Source organism: Electrophorus electricus, chromosome 15 (assembly GCF_041902795.1).
Source record: "Electrophorus electricus isolate QZ-2024a chromosome 15, ASM4190279v1, whole genome shotgun sequence".
NCBI classification, from domain to species: Eukaryota; Metazoa; Chordata; class Actinopteri; order Gymnotiformes; family Gymnotidae; genus Electrophorus; species Electrophorus electricus.
In genome coordinates, this window is record NC_137511.1 from 9,333,106 (window position 1) to 9,354,067 (window position 20,962).

The 20,962-nt window shown below is 44.0% G+C and overlaps 1 protein-coding gene across 11 annotated transcripts; it reads right to left on the minus strand.

Annotated features, from left to right (window-relative positions):
* Positions 1-493: 493 nt before the first annotated feature.
* tmem94 (transmembrane protein 94) lies at positions 494-20,725 on the minus strand. Of its 11 annotated transcripts, XR_014117247.1 has the most exons (33): positions 17,109-17,795; positions 16,349-16,465; positions 16,136-16,263; positions 14,967-15,103; positions 14,568-14,776; positions 14,265-14,416; positions 13,979-14,081; positions 13,766-13,852; positions 13,490-13,606; positions 13,208-13,264; positions 11,956-12,060; positions 11,620-11,793; positions 9,610-9,828; positions 9,152-9,464; positions 8,299-8,472; positions 8,109-8,211; positions 7,779-7,987; positions 7,286-7,467; positions 6,933-7,068; positions 6,429-6,544; positions 6,219-6,318; positions 5,973-6,081; positions 5,698-5,887; positions 5,399-5,476; positions 5,127-5,212; positions 4,931-5,012; positions 4,554-4,717; positions 4,362-4,456; positions 4,048-4,141; positions 3,666-3,836; positions 3,242-3,472; positions 3,013-3,138; positions 494-1,899 (listed from the first exon to the last, which is right to left on the minus strand). XR_014117247.1 is itself a non-coding variant. In XM_027002646.3 (32 exons), the coding sequence occupies exons 2-32, from the start codon at positions 19,153-19,155 to the stop codon at positions 3,400-3,402; spliced, it is 4,104 nt and encodes a 1,367-aa protein (XP_026858447.2). In that variant the 5' UTR covers positions 19,156-19,440; positions 20,601-20,725; the 3' UTR covers positions 494-3,399. The 11 variants fall into 11 exon arrangements, 5 of the variants coding, with proteins under 5 accessions (XP_026858447.2, XP_081554028.1, XP_081554029.1 ...); XR_014117245.1 differs by having other exon boundaries at positions 494-3,138; XR_014117248.1 differs by having other exon boundaries at positions 494-1,167; positions 3,013-3,472.
* Positions 20,726-20,962: the final 237 nt, after the last annotated feature.

Sequence of the window (20,962 nt, forward strand, 5' to 3'; positions counted from 1 at the left end):
CGGTGAGGTTGTCGTTACAACAAAGGATTCATTGTGGAATATTATTAAAAGACACGTGCCTCGAAAAAACGTCAATTTTCCATCCTTGGGACATGACCCTTTCACGATCTAAACAATATTTTTTTTGTTTGTTTGTTTAAAATAATTTTAAAAGGGGAAAACTCTTTCAGCTCAATAAAACACGATATCTTTCTGACAGTGGGTCTTGTTTGTTTTTATCGTATTATACTTTTAAGTACATAGTAAAACAAGCATTTTTATGGTTTAGGGAGCGAAGAGTGGAAAATGGAGACGGCGGAACGGGAGGAACGCAGGGCGCTCAGAGCCGGACTAAGAAAAGATGGATGATTACGCAACGCTCTGAGTGAGGAGCAGAATTTCCCGCCTCTCCGGTAAACACAAGGTGATATTGAGATTATGATTATGAGTGTGTGTGTGTATAATATATATATAAAATTTTAAATCGGCGTTTAACAACAAATTGACTCACAAGTCACTTGGGGAAAACAATTTAAAGACATCTTAGAAAATACAAAATGTACAACCTTTATAAATTGTGAACATTCATAAATAGCAAAATTATTAATATCAGTTGGTGCCAACCAATACACCTTTTATTCTGATAATTTATTTGCACAAATATATGTACAGTAGAGAGGCAGAGATTGGCTGAAAAGGGCAGGGTAACATTGATATGAACCACAAATGCTGCCCATGCAGTCTTGAGCCAACATAGAACGAAAGAGCAAGTCATTAATCAAGTCATTGCATTCCTAATGTCTTGAACATGCATATTTCAGCAAAAATTAAATATGTATTTTAACATTTCAAAAATAACTGGGATAGTATAATTCTACATTACTGTACAAAAAGTTGCTCAGTCATGTTCCATTACATATTTCTAAGCTGATTATGCAGTGCTGTACTTACAGAACTGATCAGTGCTTTTCAGAAGTTTTAACTCCCTGCTTACTCTCCTTTTACAATTTTTATGTCAGCGCTAAAGCACCAGTTCAAAAATCTCTCTCAATGCCCATTTGGTTGCTCTGCAATGATTGAAAGATAGGGGAGCAACATACATTATAACCTGCCCTGAGGTGGGAGTTTATTACAATGATAATGATAGTTCTAATGAAGAGCCTTCAAGTCTTGGGGTTGGTGGGGACCCTGCAGGTTAACAGTGAATGCATGAAACAGAAAAGCATACAAATGTGTAAAGCCATGATATTCTGCACATATGACATTCTCCACAGGCAGGTACAGCATGTGTGTAAAAAATTCCTGCCATTTTAACATTTAACATGTGTATATAAAAAGTATGAGACAAGCCGTGGCATAAAATAAATATCAAATGCAATTACAGACTAGTAGGCTCAAACTTATCACAGACAGGAATAAGTGCTTATGATCATCAGCGAAAGTTTTTAAAATGGACATAGGTGAAATACAAGACACCATTTCCCTAGGAACTCTAAGAAACTACCTCACATAGAGAGGGATGGGGTCCATTAAAAGCACACAGAAAAAGCAAAACAGGTCAGTCATAGCTCACAGAGGTAAACTGAAGTAAGATTCTATTGAGCTCACTGCACTAAAGCTGAAGTATTCCTCAGTGAGCCACTCCTTCAAGTCTTACCATTTCCACTATGTTTTTATTAGTTACTCTAATGTAACTGTAGTGTTTCAGTCTACTCACAGGCCCCCTCCAAAGGGATGTAGCAGAGTTCTTGGGAAGGCAATATGCTGGTCATTTAAAGAATAGCATATTAATTATGCTCAAAGTAATCAGTAAAACACCCTGTATTAAAATGAACAAAGGTGGAATAATATTGAGGCAATCAACAAGAGGTAGAATAGCAATAAACTTAACTGCCTTCTTCACCAGTAAAGACTGTCTCTCTATGGGGAAAAGGGATAATTAAAATTAAAACCCATCATCTAAGACAGCCCTCCCCAAACCAGAGTCAAATGCAGAAATATGAACTCTAGATGTTTAAAATAGCAATCTAGTCTCAGTTGTGTGATGAGGAAGCCAGCAAGCATTACTGTCTTATCAAAGCATGCAAAAGATTCAGGCTGACATTCACATATGTAAACAAAAGAGAACTCAGGCAACGCACAGCATGTGAGAACATTAGATGGATGGAGTGGATGGAAGCGTGTTTTTCTATGAACATGCCCTTACTGATTTGATTAAACTTAGCAGCTGTTGCTGGTCTAGCTGTTTACATATTTAAAAAAAAGAACCCAGGCCTGCTAATTATTACTTGTACAGCAATTTGACTGATTTGAACCATAAGCGGAAAAAGATAAATGCAACAAGCCATTTCTGAATTTAATGTTAAACCCTGGTGTTTAGAATCTAATTTAGAACGAGTTCCATCTAGTCACCATCTGGATAGATTCCCTTTGTTGAGCTCAGATGTACATATTCATGACATTACATGCTTCTGGGATAAATCATTTTAGTATCCAGGAACTAGAACATAAATTATTACTCTTCATTGTAACAAGAGTGAGTGAAACTGTCCCTAATTTCCAACCTTACTATTGTAGCATGCGACTCCTCACAGCTGATTACAGTCTCACATTTCATCGGATTTATGAAATCAACTTAATCTTCCCCTCTTGCTTTGAGTGGTATACTTCCATATGGTTCTCTTACCAGGCAGCCATTAACCGAACATAAGCTTTTTTTCTGTAAGTGCAAAGATGTCTTGTCTGTAAGCACTAGATGTGAGGTATTTTGTAGAATACACCAAGCTTTTATCACATTCAAATCCATCATATGCAAGACCCCACAGTATGTGGAGATGCAAATCACTGTCCAGGTATTGAACAGACTATGGTGTTTAAAATACATCACCCAGGAAGATTCAACATGCATGACAAAGCATTGAAAGAAGCTGTTCTTTCCACAGGTCTCCTTGCTACTGTAACCACTGGCTTGAGAGTCAAGTGAAAATCAACTTAATTATAATACTAAACACAAACTAAAACAATCCACCTTACCTAGATTTCCACAGTCTGTCGGACATATCGTGGCAGAACCGCAGACTGGAGGAGGCTGGAAATCCATAGTTTTGAAGGATGACTCTTGTAAACTGTATAACCTCTCATCCTTCCTGCATTTTCCAACTTTCACATCCCATAATTTTCCAATGTTGAAACATTAGATAGCATGCAGCTAAAAGATCTCATGTTATTGAAAGGAAATGGAAGACAAAAAAAAAATATCTACTCTTGATTTGAAAGCTGTTGTGGACTGAGGTTTTGGTGGCTAGGAGCTCCACATGAGCAGGGCCAGTGGGTTGGTGGTGGGGTTAGGCCTTGAGGTGAGAGGTGAGAGGTCCTGCCCTCTACTGCTGGTCACTGGTAACAGTCCCGTGTTCTAGCAGCTCAGAAAGGAGAGTTCATTCCCAGCTTAGTCTCAAACTGGAGCTTCTGTCTCTTCTGGTAACGCACACGTACCCTGAAAGGACAGGACATTATTTGATATACATGTTAAATTGGAAAAAAAGACTTCTTATTAATAATAAAATATGAAAGCTGTGTTCATGAGAAAAGTCAATATTTTCTACCATTGTTACAAGGCTTAACATGTTATAGAGGTTTATTGATAAGCTTGAGCTTAATATGAACTGCATGTTCTGAATGGTCCCTACCTGATCTCATGCAGTTTGACAGCCTCGTTGATCAGAACCACTAACACGGTGGACAGCGACATCAGTAGCCAGACTACCATGGGCACATGACTCAATGTAAAGTCTAGTTCTCCACTTCTGTCCTGCCATAACTGATAATCTACTGTAGCTTGCACCACCTGACCCAAGAACCTGATAAATGAGAGACAAATGGGCTGTAGTTTACATAGCCACATATATTATAACCCTGCTTATATACATTTTTTCTTGGTTTTGCATTTAGTCAATTGATATCTTATTTTAATTAATAATTTACATCTTACATGTCCACTGTTTAAGCAAACTGATGGTCTGTGTAGGAAATGCCTTGGGTATGTCATGTGAAAAACACACACACACTTACACAACAGGCACGATGAGACACCACCATGTGTTGCTGAAGGGGTTTTTCCTCCACAATGGCTGAGAGCGGTGCACATAGCTGAGAGAGATCACCACTGAACAGGAAATAAATACAATAAGCAAAGCACAAGAGTAATGTAATGCTAGCACACAAGTGTACACTAATGTACATTCATCTGTAGTCGTCATTAAGAATCAAATAATATCCAGACCATAACCCAAATCCAACAAACAGCTTATCATCTTATTGTTGGTATGCAGCACAGTGCCTTACAAAAACAGAAAAACGGAGTTGCGAGTATAGGTGGCTCTTACCAGTATGCAAAGCCAGGAAGCCTGCCATGACCTTTTGGATGAGCAGCAGGCCATTAGACAACTCGCCAAACCACTTCGGTGCATTTTCATCTGATCTGCAAGTAGGTGCAAGCAGGTAATCATACGGATGGATGAGCAGAGTGTCTTGTGGTTTGTGTGTGCGCACTTGTGCATGCATGTTTGCATGTGTACCCATTGAGGAGGATGTGGGAACAGCCACCAGTGACATTTGCTGCTCTGCTGCTGTTAGCAGCGCTGGTACACACTTCATGCAGGGAAAACCCAAAGCCCAGCAGATAGGCACACATTGTCAGCCCAAACTTGAGCAGGAACCAGCCCAGGAAGTACTGCTGGGTCTGGGCACACATAAGAACAAAGTCAATTCTCTTTATTCCAAATTACTACCGTTCACCTCAGTGCAGACACACACGTCAGCATACACATACGCATGCACACACGCAAATAACTAAAAACACCCTACACTTGTGCCTATAGAGATCTTGTCTAGAGAAAATGGAATTGAATACATGAAACTGTTTGTGCAACAGAGGTTACAAGCCATGCCGCACCTTCCGAGGAATGGCATCGAGATTCTTTCCAGTGGCAACTGTCATCACAGAGCTGTCTGGTGGCTTCCCCAAGAAGGACACACTGTAAGACAAGAACATGGCAACGACATAGTGATCCTGTGTGTGTATATGTTTATGTTTGTGTGTGCATGTGTGTATGTCTCTGAGTGCAAGAGAGACACTGTTTGTCTCATACCTTAGCAGTGGGTAACAGAAACAAGAAAGCCACAGAATGTCGGTTATGTTCAAAGGAGGAGGAAGTTGGGTAAGACAGGCCAAGAACTACCAGAAAAAGAAAGAATATCAAAACAATGAAACAAAACAAAAGCAATGAAAACACATGCATTCACTGTGAGCCAGTTACATACATCTTGCCAAAGCTGCATTATTCTGAGAGAAGACTATACAAAAAAAAAAAAAAGACATATGCTGCTATCCCATAGGAGAGAGTGTAGCAGCTGTGCTCACCTGGATGATGACCAAAGTGAGCTGGCACTGCAGCAGGAAGAGGAAGCACTTGCGGATCCCATATGTGGTGTGCCTGGCCTGTAGAACACATAGAACACACAGCTCTAGCTCAGCGTTCCCACCGTACTGCTGATTCCACTCCAGGACATACACAAACGTCAGCTCTGGTTGGGCACGCCAGATTACTACAATTGATCACAAGTTTCTTTCAAAAATCTTTTGTCACAAATATATCTCGGATGAACACAAGCACCTCCCTGTGCTGCAAGTCCAAACAAGAAGCGCGTTCTATTTGTTACCTGCTCAATGAGCTTGACTATGCTGACACTCTCGCCCTGGTGAAAGGAGACGGAGCAGGTCAGGCTGTTGAGACGCGCGCTCAGGCCCAGCGGGGACAGCTCATCCTGCTCCTCAGCCCGGCCGCAGCCTGCCGCATAGCCAAATGTCTCCCACGAGCACCGCGCCGGGTACAGAGGGTCCAGGGAGATGCTGCAGCCAGAAGGCAAACAAGCTCAGCACACAGCCTGACACTCCGCGCATTGTGGCCAAACACAGAAGGGCAGTGCTGGCCTACCTGATGTCACTCTGGAGGAACAGGCAGGAGTTGCGGAAGTTAGCAGAGCTCCCCAAGCAGCATGTCACCTCCCTGTTCTCCTGCATGATCTTCATCATCTCACACATGGCTGGAAATCAGACCAGCACATCCACAGTTTCTATGCAAGGGCTACGACACAGGTTTTGTTCCCCCCTTATTACTTACAGCTTCAGGGTCAGCTCTCTGCAGCTCAGCTGCAGCTCACAGCCAGAGAGGGAGACTCACTTTCAGGGGTGCAGTCAGTGAAAAGTGGCACCAGCAGAGGCACATTGTCAATGTTCTTCAGGTGAGGGCGAACCTGGTGGATACCGCGAGGCAGCTTAGCCTAGACACACACACAAATCCAGCAGGGTGGGTTCAGTCTGTGTTCTGGCTACATACAAGTAAACCATTAGCACAGCTCCAACAACAGAAGCAGGGGAAGAGGCTGTGTACTCTGTTGCAGTCTTCCAGGTAGCTGGGCACATCACTGTCAGTGGGCTGGAAGCTGGCGTGGTCTGACTGCCCTTCATCCTCGGGAAGCAAGGGGCCCTCAGCATCATCCCGAGAATCTGTGTGTGTAATCATAACAGTCACACCAAAAAAGGAGCTGCCACAATTTAGAGAAATACTAGTAGCTGGGACAAAAAAAACCCAAAAGTTTGAGATCTTAAGTAGTGTTCCCCCCTCATTTCATTCTGCATTCATTTCACACTGGATTTGCAGCCCTGTCATCCTATGTACAGCGCGGCTATATTATTGTAGTGTGTTGCACCATGATCTGGAAGAAATGACATTTTGCTCCAGTGTATACAAACTTGACTTACTTCCAAGTAGTGGAAATGCAGACAGGTAAGATAATGTACAATGTATAGTTCCTCAAATTGTTAGAATGAAGTAGTACCAATGTACATGCTGATGCCAGAAAAAGATCACATGACCCACAGACACCTGGCATACCCTGCAGTAGGTCCTCGTGCAGAGATCCTGCCTGGCTTGGGCTGGAGGGGGCACCATCACCAGGGCCTTCTCTGTTAGGGGTCAGGGAGATATGGCAGTTCCAGCCTGTTTCTAAACCCATCTTCTCTGCAAATACCTAACAGAGACACACACGCGCACACACACGCGCACGCGCACGTGCACAGACTTAATAATTCTAAATACAAAACTTCAGCCATGCATTACTCCAGTGTAACCTGTGTGACAGTAGCGTAGTAGTGTAGTGTAGTTTAACCTGTATGCTAGTACCATAAATTTGCTGTGTAACCTGTGTTAGAGGACTGTACTCTGTTGTGCAACCTGTGAGACAATACCTTGCTGCGCAGTTCATCCTCCCTGGAGAAGTAGACGAAGCGGATACAGGCTCCCACCAGGTTCTCGATGAGGCGAACAGTGTCCAAGCGTGCTTGGAACTGAGACGACACCATTCCCATGAAGATCTGGCCACTCAGGGCCTGGACGCAGTCCTCCTTCTCTAAGCTCTCTCCTATACCCTCTGAAACACATACACATGCACAGACACTTGAAGGTGGACTTCACACAGTACTCCACTGTCTTCTTGATCTCCCATGGTTGCTGAGGGTATGGGGACAGGGGGCAACAATGCATTTCTAAAGCCTGGGTCTGGGGGCATGACTTTCTGTTGAGATCTCCAAGTGGCTACAGTCCCACTGACAATAGTAAAAGTTTATAAATATATAATCTGATCTTGCAGTATTTACCAGCAAAACTCTACCTCTCCCTTCCCTCTCACTGACTGAGCTCACAGTATTAAGTAGTGAAACCCCACCCCATGCTCCTCCTCACCATCTGAGCTCCAGCTGTTGCGGCGGCTAGTGTGTTTGATGGGTGTGGTGCTAGGCAGGTCCACCCCGGAGAAGAGTGCTGGCCCAGTGGCAAGCTCCACAAACTTCCCATTTAGCTGGCCAGACAAGGCCACCTGCATGGGCTTGTAGGCAAAAGCAGAGCAGTAGCCTGACAGACAGGCACGCTGGTAGAAATCCAGAATCTTCTTCCTGAAGAGAGAAAAGGAAGCCAATTCGAAGGTAATTGCACACTTGTGTAAAGGAGACAGTGCCACATTAAAATGCACTGTGCTCACTGTGTGTCTAATTCCAGCCAGATCAGAGCACAAACCTGTCACAGCCAGAGAGGGGGTAGATGTCCGTGCCATCCCAGAAGTCTGTGCAGGCCTCCAGAATGAGGTCTGCCGAGCCATGGGACAACATCTGCACGTTGTCTGAGAAGAGGTCAAAAGGTCAGTGACTGTGTGACCTGATGTAGGTAAAACAAATGAGAGATGAGAGACAGGAAGAGCGTTTCTCACTGGTGGTGGTGTCGCGGACCAGCAGGCTGATAAGGTGGCTGATGGGTGGCTGGCGCTTGGCAGCATGGTGTCCGCGGCGTGAGGCTGACTCTCTGGCCTTCTCCCCACAGGGAAGTTGGTAGAGAGCCAGGTGGTTCTCCTGCTGAAAGAGCTCTCTCGCTCCTGGAGTAAAACCTTAACAAGGCCAGAAGGAGACAACAGCACTGGGTTAAATGGGAAACTGCTTTGGGTACAGTACGAATACATGCGAAAAACAAAAGTAAGCATGACTATTACACCACCATTTATACAGGGGTCCACAGTTCTGACAGAGTACTCCATAAGCTTTAAGCACGTATCGCTAGTAAGACGCTTGGAAGTTTAAGATGAAATATTTATAAGAAATATCTTCTAACATCTTCTTAAAGCTGAAATATCTTCTAACTTGCACACTTTAAAGTTACTCTAACCAGTAGTGGCATATTTAAACACTATGGTTTCCATATTCACTTATTTTAATACTTTAAATCTTGTGTTGTATAGAGTTTGCAGTGTGGCATATGGCAGTTATACAGACAAATCCCCCCCCCCCCCATTCATTTTCTAAATGGCTTAATCCACTTCTGGGTTGCAGGGGAGCGAGCAAAGGGCGCATGCGGGACCCAAACCTGGACAGGCTGCCAGTCCATTGGAGGGCACAAAACACACATACACAAGCCCACGGATCCCCACTGGATGGCTATAGAGATGCCATGCATGCTTTTGGAAAGTGGGAGGAAACCAGAGTACCCGGAGGAAACCCAATAAAAACTGAAATGGACAAATGAAGCATTTCCAAGTTGTGTAGGGGGGGTGGGGGGTGGTGGCTGCTCACCTATGAGGCGGGAAAGCTCACAGAGACCCCAGGGCACGTGCACAGGCCGCACGGCCCCGTGGCTCTCCTGCAGTGCCAGGTTGGACAGGTGGTCTGAGAAGCGGCACAGCTGCTGGGTGACGGTGGCGTTGCACAGGTTCAGCATGATGTTCAGGCCCAGTGGCTTCAGGGAAGACAGGTAGCTCTGCCAGCCTGAATCATCAAACTGGATGCTCACAGGGTTCTGCTGGTCCTGGGAGAGACTCAGCATCTCCAGATGATAGTCGCACACAAAGTCCTCGGCCTCACACAGGCCGTCACTGACGCCACACAACTATGGCACAGAAACACACACACACACACACACACACACACACACACACACACACACACACACACACACACACACACACACACACACGAACTCCAGTGACCGTAGTGGTGTTGTTGGCAGTGCTGGTGGTGGTGCTGGGTACTACCTGGGTGCTCTCCTCCTCACCACCCTCTGTATCATGGCTGAAGCTGACGTTGGAGCCGGATGGGTGTTTGGAGCGCGTGCTCTGGGGGCCCCGGCGAGCACGTTGCAGGTCGCTGGAGCGGATGATGTCATGTGATAGTTCGCTAGGCTCCTGCTCATTGGCTGGCTGAAGGAAAGGTTCAAATACAGGTCTGCTGAGAAGGGCTTCACCTTCCTGAGCCTGCATAGAAGAGAAGAACAGAGCAGAAGAGATGAGACAAACACAAAAAGGGCATCTTCAGGATTAGTTCTAGTAGGGGATAAATCTTTTAAGTGTTCTTAACCTTTTCCACAGTATGAGCTTTTTTAGTGTTAAAAATATTTTCACAACTCAGTCAGCAATGAAATCCAGAATTTAGCCAGAGGGCGCTGTGTGAATATCTGTGTCAGGGATGTAACAATGGACAGGTAAATGACTCATCTATTTTAAGAGCTATTACTATTGGCTTTGCAGGTATCATATCGTCTTTTGTGGGCACAGCAGTTTTCTGTAAAATACCCTCTAAACTGTGTCATCATTCCATGAAGATGATTCTGAATAAGCACAACCAGGTCAAGCTTAGAAACAATGCTGTTGTTTCTCATCCAGGAATTCCTCTAGTGCAGGAAATGTCTCAAAGTTCTCGTTTTCAAGACGAGATTTCCACAAACACAGCTGCAGTTTTGGGATCCAGGCCTCAGTTTTGTCCGAAAGAGAGAAAACAGAAAACAGATGTGATTTTTTTCCTTGAAATCTTGCATTTAAATCATTGAGCCATGTGAAAATGTTGGCCGAATAGGCTAGCAATGAAAGCCATTATTCATCAGAAAACTTAATGACTAGCGGGAAGCTTTTCTCTAATAAAATATACTCATTACAGAGCTCGTAAAGGTGATTCAGTACATATCCCTGGACAGTCATCATACTTTGCTGTGATACGACCGCTGATGTTTCACTCCAAGCTTTTGACAGAGAATCTTGGTCATTCACTTGTTGCACTGGCCTTGATGGAAATCAGCTTCATTGGAATTCTTTTTTTTTTTTTTTGCTGCAAGTGCTTGACTGTGAATAATACAACATGTACACAGAGCAAGCAGGCCAACAGCCTGTACCTTTGTGACGAAACCATGTTGGCTGGTTTTAGCTCATGCACCATCAGAACAAACTCCCACACACTTGTTCCAGTCAATGCCATCATGTACATGCGTGTCCAGTACAACAAATCTGGGCTGGGTTTCCCAAAAGCATCGTAAAACAAAGATGATCTTTAAATGACACTGAACACTATCTGGTCTCGTCAAGTTGCAAAGCAAAGTAAACAGATTATATATTGGCCAATAACCAATAGCTCTTCAGCACCTGTTAACCAAATGCCCAATTTGGTTGGCCATTTTATCATTTGTATTGGTATTTAGGCTAGCTGATCTGCAGCATGTTTCCTACACATGACTGATATGGTTCCCTTTGCACACACAATAATACAAAAAGCCTCAGTGTGTGGGACTTCTCAGTCCATTATGAAAGGAGCCTGAAGTGCCTTTTGGTTAACAGTGGTGGTTTTTTTGGAGAGTAGACTGCTGGCCTCTTAGCTTCTGCAGTTTAAAGAACTTAACAGATTTTGATTGCAAAGTTGTCTGGTCTACAAGTGGCATAGCAACTTGGAGGGCCTGAGATGTTCCTTATATAGCACTTCGCTACGCACACACACCATATGTTATGGGCATGCATCCTCTGTCGCTTGACTGTGTAAATACATATTCCAAGTACTTTTCAACATATTTCCTAATTTTTTAGTTTTTCTTCTTTTGACACGTTTCTGTAGTCGTTACTTTTTACCGTCCCCTTTCAAGTGTTACCTGCTAAAAACTTCTCAATTGCTAAGTAAATGTATCCTCATACAGAAATTGTGCTTTAATTTGGTCATGAGACCCCTCCTTCGGTGCAATCAATAAAAAATCTTCAGTTCCACCGGCCAGCCTGCTGCATGCTCACCTCGTCTCGCTCGTCCTCTCCGTCCAGATGGCAGAAGGAGCTGACAGACAGGTCCTCCCGCAGGTCGTCCTGGCTGTCATGGGGCAGCTCGACGCGTCCACTGAAGAAGAGGACGGTCTCTGGGCTGGGATTAGGCCAAGACAGCACGCCCTGCTTGTCCACACAGCACAGGACCTACAGCAGGATGGTTAAGCAGTTATGGTCTTTTATTTTTTTATTTTTTTAATCAGTTTTTGAGATTCTATGACATGGTATTACAATACAAGTGTATGGGTAGGCGTGACATCACTCCTGTGTGTGTGTGGGAGAGAAGGGGAGACAGTGGTATACACTTACTGTCACTGAACCCAGGTTGTGCAGAAGACTCGACGTGTAGCACAGTGTTTGAGTCTCTCCTTTCAGAACACCCACCAGATATCTCCACACACAGCGCAGCATCTCCTACAAACACGCACACACAAAGTCTCTTATGCGTCCTCCCTCATAAGGTCCTCAGTCTCAGTATCAGAATCTTTGGTTTTTGGTTCATCTGTAAAAGTATCTCCAAGGTGGAGCATTTAGTCCAGGGTGAAATCGGAAACTAGGTTTCATTCCCAAGGGTCTCATCGGCCTCTTCTAGAGCCACTCACAGCCCTTCCCCCTCCCAACACACAATCACTCACCCAAGCGTACATTCGTACTAGAGAGAAGCAGCCGTACGGCATGTGCTCCTGGGCTGCAGTGTTTATCAGATGCAGCACACTGGGTCGAGAACAGGGTGTGTACCTTACACTGTAAGAGGAGACACATTTGAGCCCACAGTTCAGGGCACGCACAGCTGCGCTGGACCAAGCTCAGCAGGACCAAGCTGAACAAGTTGTTTTTATGCTTCTCAACACAGCGCTTTAAACACATTCATACACCATTCATATACGTTGCTTTGTACTAAATCGACAATTTCATATAAAGACAAAGGCACCGCCAAACTTTTGTTAATGAGAATGAACCAAACACCCAAAGACAAATGATTATTGCATATAACTGTCCAGGCAATTATTCATGCATTCCAAAACTTCACCATGGCTTTTATAATTTAAAAGAATTGTGCTGTTCATGCAAAGGTTTACTATAGACATAAAATCAAATAATGTGACGACTCAGAGCTCAGTCCAGTGCCTGCATAATGGAGGTACAGGCTGACAGTGAGAACAGTGGACTCAGTCATGCAGCCTGAGATGGCGGGGGGGGGTTTGTCAGGCTGGGGACTACTGTAGGACTGGCAAGAAGCCAATCACAAGAAGCCAAAATTAACCAATAAACAGATATACGCTTGACTGAAACTGTGGATCACAACAGCGCAACAGAGATGCAATCAAGCAGAATGGAAAGATGGAAAGAAAAAATAAAACTACAGGGGCTAAAGGTGCAAGAAAAAAACCCCAACGATGTGTGCGTATGTATCCAGAAAACGGCGGCTTTGATCGAAAGGGCAAAAGTCAAGTGTGATGGGCAAGTGTTGTCGGTGGCGGTGTGATCCAGAGCAGAGAGCTCAAGAGCAGTGCACGGTGGGCGAGGGTGGTGGAGTGAGAGAGAAATGCAGAGGCTGTACCTGCGAGGACACCACTTCTGTGTAGCTGCTTAGAGTGTCCTCAGAGAACTTAGCCAGCTGGGATGAGAGAAGAAGTGGATTAAAACCCCCACCGCGGGAGGCGCAGAGTCACACGTCTTCTCGCTCGCACAGGGGCCGTGGTACTGGGTGGAAGCTTTCTGAGGAGAAACTGAGCTACACAGCCCTCTTGAAAGCCCCACCCACAGGCGAGTGCGTGTGTGCCGTCACTAAATGTACGGTTTTCCCACGCCGTCAGTGTAGGATGCTAATGGCAGGACTCACCAGGCCTGAGGGAGAGGTGCGGCTGGACTCGGCTAACACGCGTGCCTCTCCGTATGCGATGACCAGCACCCACATGACAGGAAAGAGCAGCGGCAGGATGGGAAGGACTCCCATCAGCTATACACCACCCGGGGGGGGGGGGGGGAGCCCAAGACAGTAGTGAGGGAGACTATAGATTTAGCCAGACATCAGTCAGGCAACAGCCACCCACTGTTGTATCTGCTTAATTTGGTTAAAGAAAATGAATTACAATTTGAGGCGTTCAAGGAGACTCACCTGTAACTGAAAAAAGTTGAAGAGAGCTGGAGTGAGACTGGGAGCATGACAGCAGTAGCGAACTGTGTTTACAGTAAAAAATGCCACCTACAAAAATGAGGCAAAAAGAGAGCCAAATGGCAGCCATCCCTAAAAACAGGAGCTCTGGCATACTGATGTCCACTATGATCTTATTGTACAGCTTTTCGATGAGTGTTTGATTGACTGACATACCAGCACAGCCGGGCAGGCAAACCTGGCTATGATTGACTGCACTGTGAAGCGCTCATTATCCAGAACTGTGACTGGGCGTGAGAGGGCGAGGTCAAGGCTATTTCTATTGGGAAAAGAAAGTGCAACATGTCAGAAATCATCTCTAAACTAAACACCTTGCAAAAGCAACTTCAAAAGACATTCGGAGATGTTGCAATACACTAAATGTCAAGACAAATCGAGAAAGTTAACATGCCAAAACTGTATTTCAGTAGCAAAATGGTTCTAGTAGGATACTGTACATTACCTTACATTATCAAGTATGGGGGTGCGGACCACCCTGAAGAGTCTGTACTGCTGGGGGCTGTGAGGGCTCCTTTTATCGGTCCCATGAGGGGAGGGTGGAGGGGAGAAGGGTGGAAACAAATCTCCAGGCTCCAGCACAATGTGCTCATCATCCTGGTGCCCAAAAGGTAAAGTATAAGCTCAGCACACCAGTTAAAACCACAAAAACATGAACCACTTGAAGGTTTCTTGGCTTGGCTGTTGGGCTGACACTCGGACAAAGTAGCCAAACACAACTAGAAATTTAACTGAAGTGCAAAATAACCTTGATGCCTCGGAGAGAGACGAATGCCTCTTGGCCAGGTCTTAAGGCGATAACGTCACCCTCCACCAACAGACTGACAGGCAGATTAACCAACTGCTCATCTCGGAATGTCCAGTGAAGAGACCAGGATGGAGAGGAAGGTGTGTACAGGTCAGGGTAGCGAGAAGGAGCCCATCTGATCGGTTGCCCTGTACTCCTTGCCATATGTTCTGTTGAACAGAACATCACAACAGAAAACACCATAACTCCCAAACCTTTGTAGTGGGAATGTTTACAAGGACACATGCCTGTCAACTTACTCAAGTAAAAGAACTGAACATGGCCAACAAAATCTGCAGCTGATAATCAAATGAGACCAAAGCTTGAAGACTGTATGGGACATCACTTTTATTTCCTCACCGTTCAGCTCGGAGATGATGGACTTGAGACGTCGCACCATCTCGCTCCTCTTTAGCTTCTGCTGACGTCCAACAAGGAAGAGGTTCAGGAGCAGAAGAAGAAAGAGCGCTCCTGCATTCACCAGCTCTATGCCTTGACTGCCCAGAGACATGAGCATAGGTTACGCAGAATCAGGAAGGCGAACACAGCAATCTGGCTTTCCAGCAATGCTTCCAACCCGTGCTTCAGTAAAAATATTTTGCTTGTAGAACTCAAAAATCAACCCCTTCAGGAAGTAGTAAACTAAGTGTTGCCAAATTCATAAAACACATGCAATTCATCAAAATTCTACACACGCTCCCATTTAGGTAATTGAAAAATGTAAATGAAAGGCCTATTTTTGGTCCATTTGGAGTGAGCATGATAGCAGACTATGCAACTGCAATAACATGACACGAAGAGCAAAGTGACTTGCTTGATCAGAATCTCAGACTGCCATGAACCTTTGCCCTAAGAAGTGTAAATTTAGGTGTTACAAAGGAAGAAATTATAAGCATACATACACTGAGGAGATTTAGAAGTCATCAACTAAGGGCAACCATGCAGCTCCCATCTTGGAGAAAGTTATAAATGTATTACATTTTTATGCAGCTGCAAGTTTTCAGGCATGGGACTACTAGTCTCATGATTGGGGTTAGTCAGACTAGGCGCAGGTCTTTATGTATGGCCTCATTTACATGTAAATTTTGATTGGCTTTCACTTTGGGCACAGGTGAAATTACTGCATCAGTATTAACACCACTGTGCAAATTATCACCACGGTGACTTCACAAAAAGGCATTAAATACCATCAAACAAAATTTGCGAGCCATAGTGCAACCACCACCAAATTAGAATATTTTGTCCATGGTCTCTTCATTTTTAGGGTGTCGCTGCAACATTTATCCTCAAATGACATCCAAGTACACCTTGACATTTTAAAATTTTTAAATGAATAAGATCAAAGGCGAGTTAATAGTTTCTTTACACGTGACCATCAAGTGTCCCAGTATTCCACTTAAATTTAATATTATTAAATTAAATTTAGTCCCAAAATAATTTAATCAGGTGACTTAGGTTAATTCCACACATAGTCAGGAATTCATTATGTACATACAGGTTTGATCTGAGACACACCCTCAGCCTCTTACCTTCCTTTTGGCTGGCTGCCATGGCAACAGAGCAACCCAACCACCACAAGCAGTGTGAGGGCAGCCCCCGGCCAATGGAAGCAGGATTGACGGTCGTCATGGTTGAGGAAACTCTTAACCCATAGCTCCTGCAACAGTTCCCAAATACATTTAGCTCAATGGGTGTTTCATAAAAAAACTCATTAGATAACGAACCAAAATGCTACATGCGACCTGTATGGTTGGTGTGCGTTGGCTGCGTCTCTGGTACTGCTCCAGGAGGCTGGATAGCTGGTCACGGAGCGTCTCAAGGGCCTGAGTCGTGGACAGGCCCAGAGTCACTCCTTCCTCCTGAAGGAAATAAGGGCTGGGTCAGTGACAACATAACACCAATCACGCAAAACATTCAGACACCATAACACAGTGCACAGTGTGAAGTAGTTCATGGAATCTGAACAGCTGTGCACGAAGCCAGCGCAAAGCCAAAAAGAGCAGTGGCCTCCCTTTTTGCACAATTTCACTATTCATAAATGCCTCATAAGGCCAAAATGAGAGGGGGCTATTCCCACACTCTTGGCCCAGGTGTTTGTCTGTGGGAGTCAAACCAGGCTCATGCTGGAACCATGGATCTGCAGATGAGAGCAGAACATCTATAAATAAACCCAGCCAACACTTTCCCACAGCCAGGGACAGAGGCGCTAAATCCCCCAGCCAGCCTCTACTGTTTAGAACCCTCTTCACTCACACACACCTCTCTAGAGTTCTTTTCTTGAACACGGACACACACACACAAAGACGAACTGCATATACTATACTAACTATATAACTGCTACAAGCACACAAAATCAAACAAATATGAAAAAAGTGTTATTTCAAAAATAATTATGAATTAATTAAAAAAAAAAATCTAAACAAAACCCTAAAACAATATATTCCAGGTAAATACTTCTACAGAATATTTTAACACTATAACTGCTATGAACAATCTACTCACATAGTCCTTTAAAAACCAAGCACTCTCTTTCAGGATCATGACCAAGTCGTTGTGCTGAACACAGATGCTGTTAGGCAGACATAGACGAGGTGCTCAGCGGGTATGTGGGTGAGTCAGGATCGGGTGGTGGACAGAAGGAGGGCAGCTGGGGAACGCAGTGCTGCTGTTTCAGCAGCCAGACAGCCAGCCCAGCCACCACGTCTCTGCCCCCTGCACAGACAGCCTCTCTGACCTAGTGCTGCATGCAAGCAGAGCCCAGTGTGCCAGACACACTCCCATCCACACATACATTCTCCATCCTTTAACCATTAACCAGCAATAATAGTTCTGACTGATCAATGCTGTCAGTTAAACAGTTATATTTTCTATATATTTTTCCAAGTAAAAAAAAAGAAAGTTTGCTGCATGGTAAAAGAAAAACAGGCTATACGCATCAATCAACAGATAAAATCAACTCACTCAACCAAGCACAAGTGCATACAGCTGAATCTGAGCAAAATGAAGCAAGCAATAAGGAGTAGCGCGAGGGACCATCACTGCCGAAAGGACGACAAGGTTATTTGTAAGATATGCCATGCAGTAATGAAATATAGCAGTAATACAAGCACACTGCAATACCACTTCTGAAGCAAACAGCCACAAACACCGGGTGATGGAGAATGAACTCTGCTCTTCATGTAAAGACAGAGAAGATGCGATGCACAATTGTCTGAGGACATCATCTGTTTAATCAAAAAAAAAAAGAAAAAAAAAAGATGCCCATGCCTGCCCGCCCACCCACCCCAATGAACACCCACCTGCCTCCCACCTACACTCTCGCACACCTGCCTGCCTGCTCCACTGCCCCCGCCCACATGCCCACCTACCTGCCCAGAAAGGCTGGGACAGGCTAGCAAAAGCCTGCGGGGGCTCATCTGTTTAACGGGCAGTCATCCGTTCGAGCAAGCACAGCAATTTTCTCTCTCAGTGGCAGCAGTGGGGGGCTAAAGAGGCATGGAGACAGACACCTTCAATGACCCTCTTGTCCTAGAAAGATACCACATCCCTGAACAGAGCAGCAGCGATCAGCAGTCACACAGGCACTCGGATCTACCCGCTACCCAGAAATCAATATCTACATGGATGAGTGCCTGCAAAGAACTACAGGAACAAGCTGAGATGCACTCATTGTATCACAATTTCAAGGACATGATCAAAATAGCAAGGAGACTCATTTTGCCTACACACTACCAGTACAATAGCCTGCACTCATGGAAGCAACAACAAGAACCACAAAATCACCCCCATTAAAAAATACAAAAAACAAAACAATAACAGGCTCCAATCTCAGGCACCATTTTCTTTAAACATTACTGTTCATATTTTTCTTATCAACAGCTACAAATATTTCACAAACCTGCTAAAACATGCAGCCACAGAAACATAGTATAGTTGCATGCATAGATTTCTGAGAGAAAAAAAAAAATCTTCCCACAGAAAAAGCAACTGGTCTGGCCTATTGTTAATTATTAAACAACAGAGCTGAAACAGGAAGAGCCATAAACATAGGTGAAGGTTAAACACAAAGCTCCAAAGCATCATGTCAAGTCCGTCAAGTGCAAGTTTTCTATTTCACTATAGGATCAAGCTATCTACGGTTTAACTTCGAGCATGTGAAATTCAGGCAAACCTTAGAAGCTTGGTAACAGACTGGACTCCACACAGTGACAGGAAATAGTGAGAGTACAGCCAACAGTTTTGCTATGACTCAAAGTCCCTGCTTATTTAGAGTCCAGTGCAGGGGAAGAAGCTTCAAATTAGCAAACAAACTGCACATTTCTGCTTTTGGGGTATTTCTATATTTCAGAGACATCTCTCTAATTTGTCAATATCATAAGCAAAGACTTATCAAAAATTACTATTCTACTTCATATAGCAGTTGAACATCACAACAGTTCATTAGGGAGAATTGTGGGAGGATCAGCCAGCCATACCAAATCCACAGAACACTAGCCCCCAAAGTGAAGGTAGCCTGGCAACTCACCTGCTTCTTATCTGGTAGCTCCATGGCAACCACTGCCTCTCATCATGTTCTGTGAGGATGTGTGGAGCTGGTTGTCAGGGGTGACTTGCGTCCTGACCCAGGTCCTATTGGCAGAGGATGGCAGATTCGTCCCCCAGCCCCCAGGCACTAATCCTGCAAGTACTGCCAGTGTGGGAGGAGCCACAAGACCCAAGTCCTTAGTAGTACTGTGCATACATTAGCGGCCCTGGCAGCTGTAGTCAATGTAAACAGACCTTTTCTGCCACTCGTAGAGATCCACTGGATGACACTCAGGATAACACCACTAACCTGAAGAGAGAGAGAGAGAGAGAGAGAGAGAGAGAGAGAGAAAAGACAGACACAAGGAATTGATTGATGTTAGTTTGAGCTAATAGATGTAGTAGATTAAATAAATGTCACTCATTCACTTGTCAAAGTTCTCTAGTGCTAGAGGGATTTAGAGTCACTTTAATGATAGACAACAGTGTTGTTCAGTTCCCCAAATGCAGTATTATTTTTACAATAATTTTTCCAAATACTATACAATCATGGCAAATGAGAAATGCCTGACCAGAAATAGACAGTAACATGGAAAAAGTGTGTAATATATCCACACATATTAGGTAGCAGCTAGCTCAAGTTTACAGTAAACAAAAGAGACTATAGAGCATTTAAGCATCTTTAAAGGTGACGTATTATTTAACAAACAAGTCACTGAGCTATGGTGGTTAATAATAGCAATGTGTGTTCAAGCTTTATTTTTATTACTTTATTTTTGTGAATGTATGTTAATTATTTTGATGTAGAAATCACACAGAATCTAGGTCCCTGGAGTCAGACATGAGTTGTCTGATTTACTGAGTTGCCAAGTCAGAAAAATCTGAATTAATCTTAAAAGAGGTCATTATTATTAATGCATCAGACTACAAGACCTTGCAAAACACACAAACACATAATTTTAAAGCTCCTCTACGTTACTGCATTCTGCATTTTTTCTACCTCTACATTTTTAGTTACTTTATGGAAAAATCCTTTTTTTTTTAAACTTTTTTTTTACACACACACACACACACACACACACTCTCTCTCTCTCTCTCTCTCTTCTCATATATATGAGAAGAGAGAGAGAGATAGATTATATTTTATATCTTATAGATAAAATAGCTAACGTTAGCTATCTAGCAAGTCAATTGACAATCGCTAGAATCATCGTATGCAATTTTTCATATACGGATGTCTCTAACGCAAAAATAGCTAAGAAGCTGATAAAGTCAGATTATTTAGCTAACAGCTCAGACTATTTAGCTAGCTAGCTAGTATTAGCTACTTCTTTATTAAGAAGTGTCAAGCTAGCTCGTAGCTCTAGCCACCTTAGTTCCCAGCTACAGGGGTTAACAAACTGATTAGTTTGTCACAAAAATTAAAAGAATGAACAAACCAAATGATCTATCCAAACAGTGATAACTTACGGAAGGGACTTTTTATTTCATCGGTGAAAGGTAGCTATGATCGTCTGTCAACAAACGTCTCCCAGCTGCTCTAAAGCTCTACGCTGGAAAAGCCTCACACTCGCGCTGATGACGGCCATGTTCTAAAGGGAGTGGCATTTGTGCGCGAGAAACGTAGCAGAACCGTGATTGGTCAGGATTTCTGAAGGGGTTGATGCCTGTGGTCTGGATTGATCTGTATAGGTAGGAGGTCACTTAGCCGATTGCAGGTGCGCCAAGAATGTTCAGATCTCTGGAGTAGTGTGGGATACGGTCTGTCAGCAAGATCTGCAGCTGTTCACTACATCGCAGTAATAATTATTAGTAGCAGTGGTAGCTCAGTG

Excerpts from the sequence above, each read along its gene's own strand:
- tmem94 (XM_081697902.1), bottom strand. The coding sequence starts at position 17,147 with ATGATCCTGAAAGAGAGTGCTTGGTTTTTAAAGGACTAT. Across the intron at positions 11,794-11,955 it reads ACAACCTGGGTTCAGTGACA|GTCCTGTGCTGTGTGGACAA; the intron begins GTAAGTGTATAC and ends ATCCTGCTGTAG. Across the intron at positions 3,473-3,665 it reads GTCAAACTGCATGAGATCAG|GGTACGTGTGCGTTACCAGA; the intron begins GTAGGGACCATT and ends CTGTCCTTTCAG.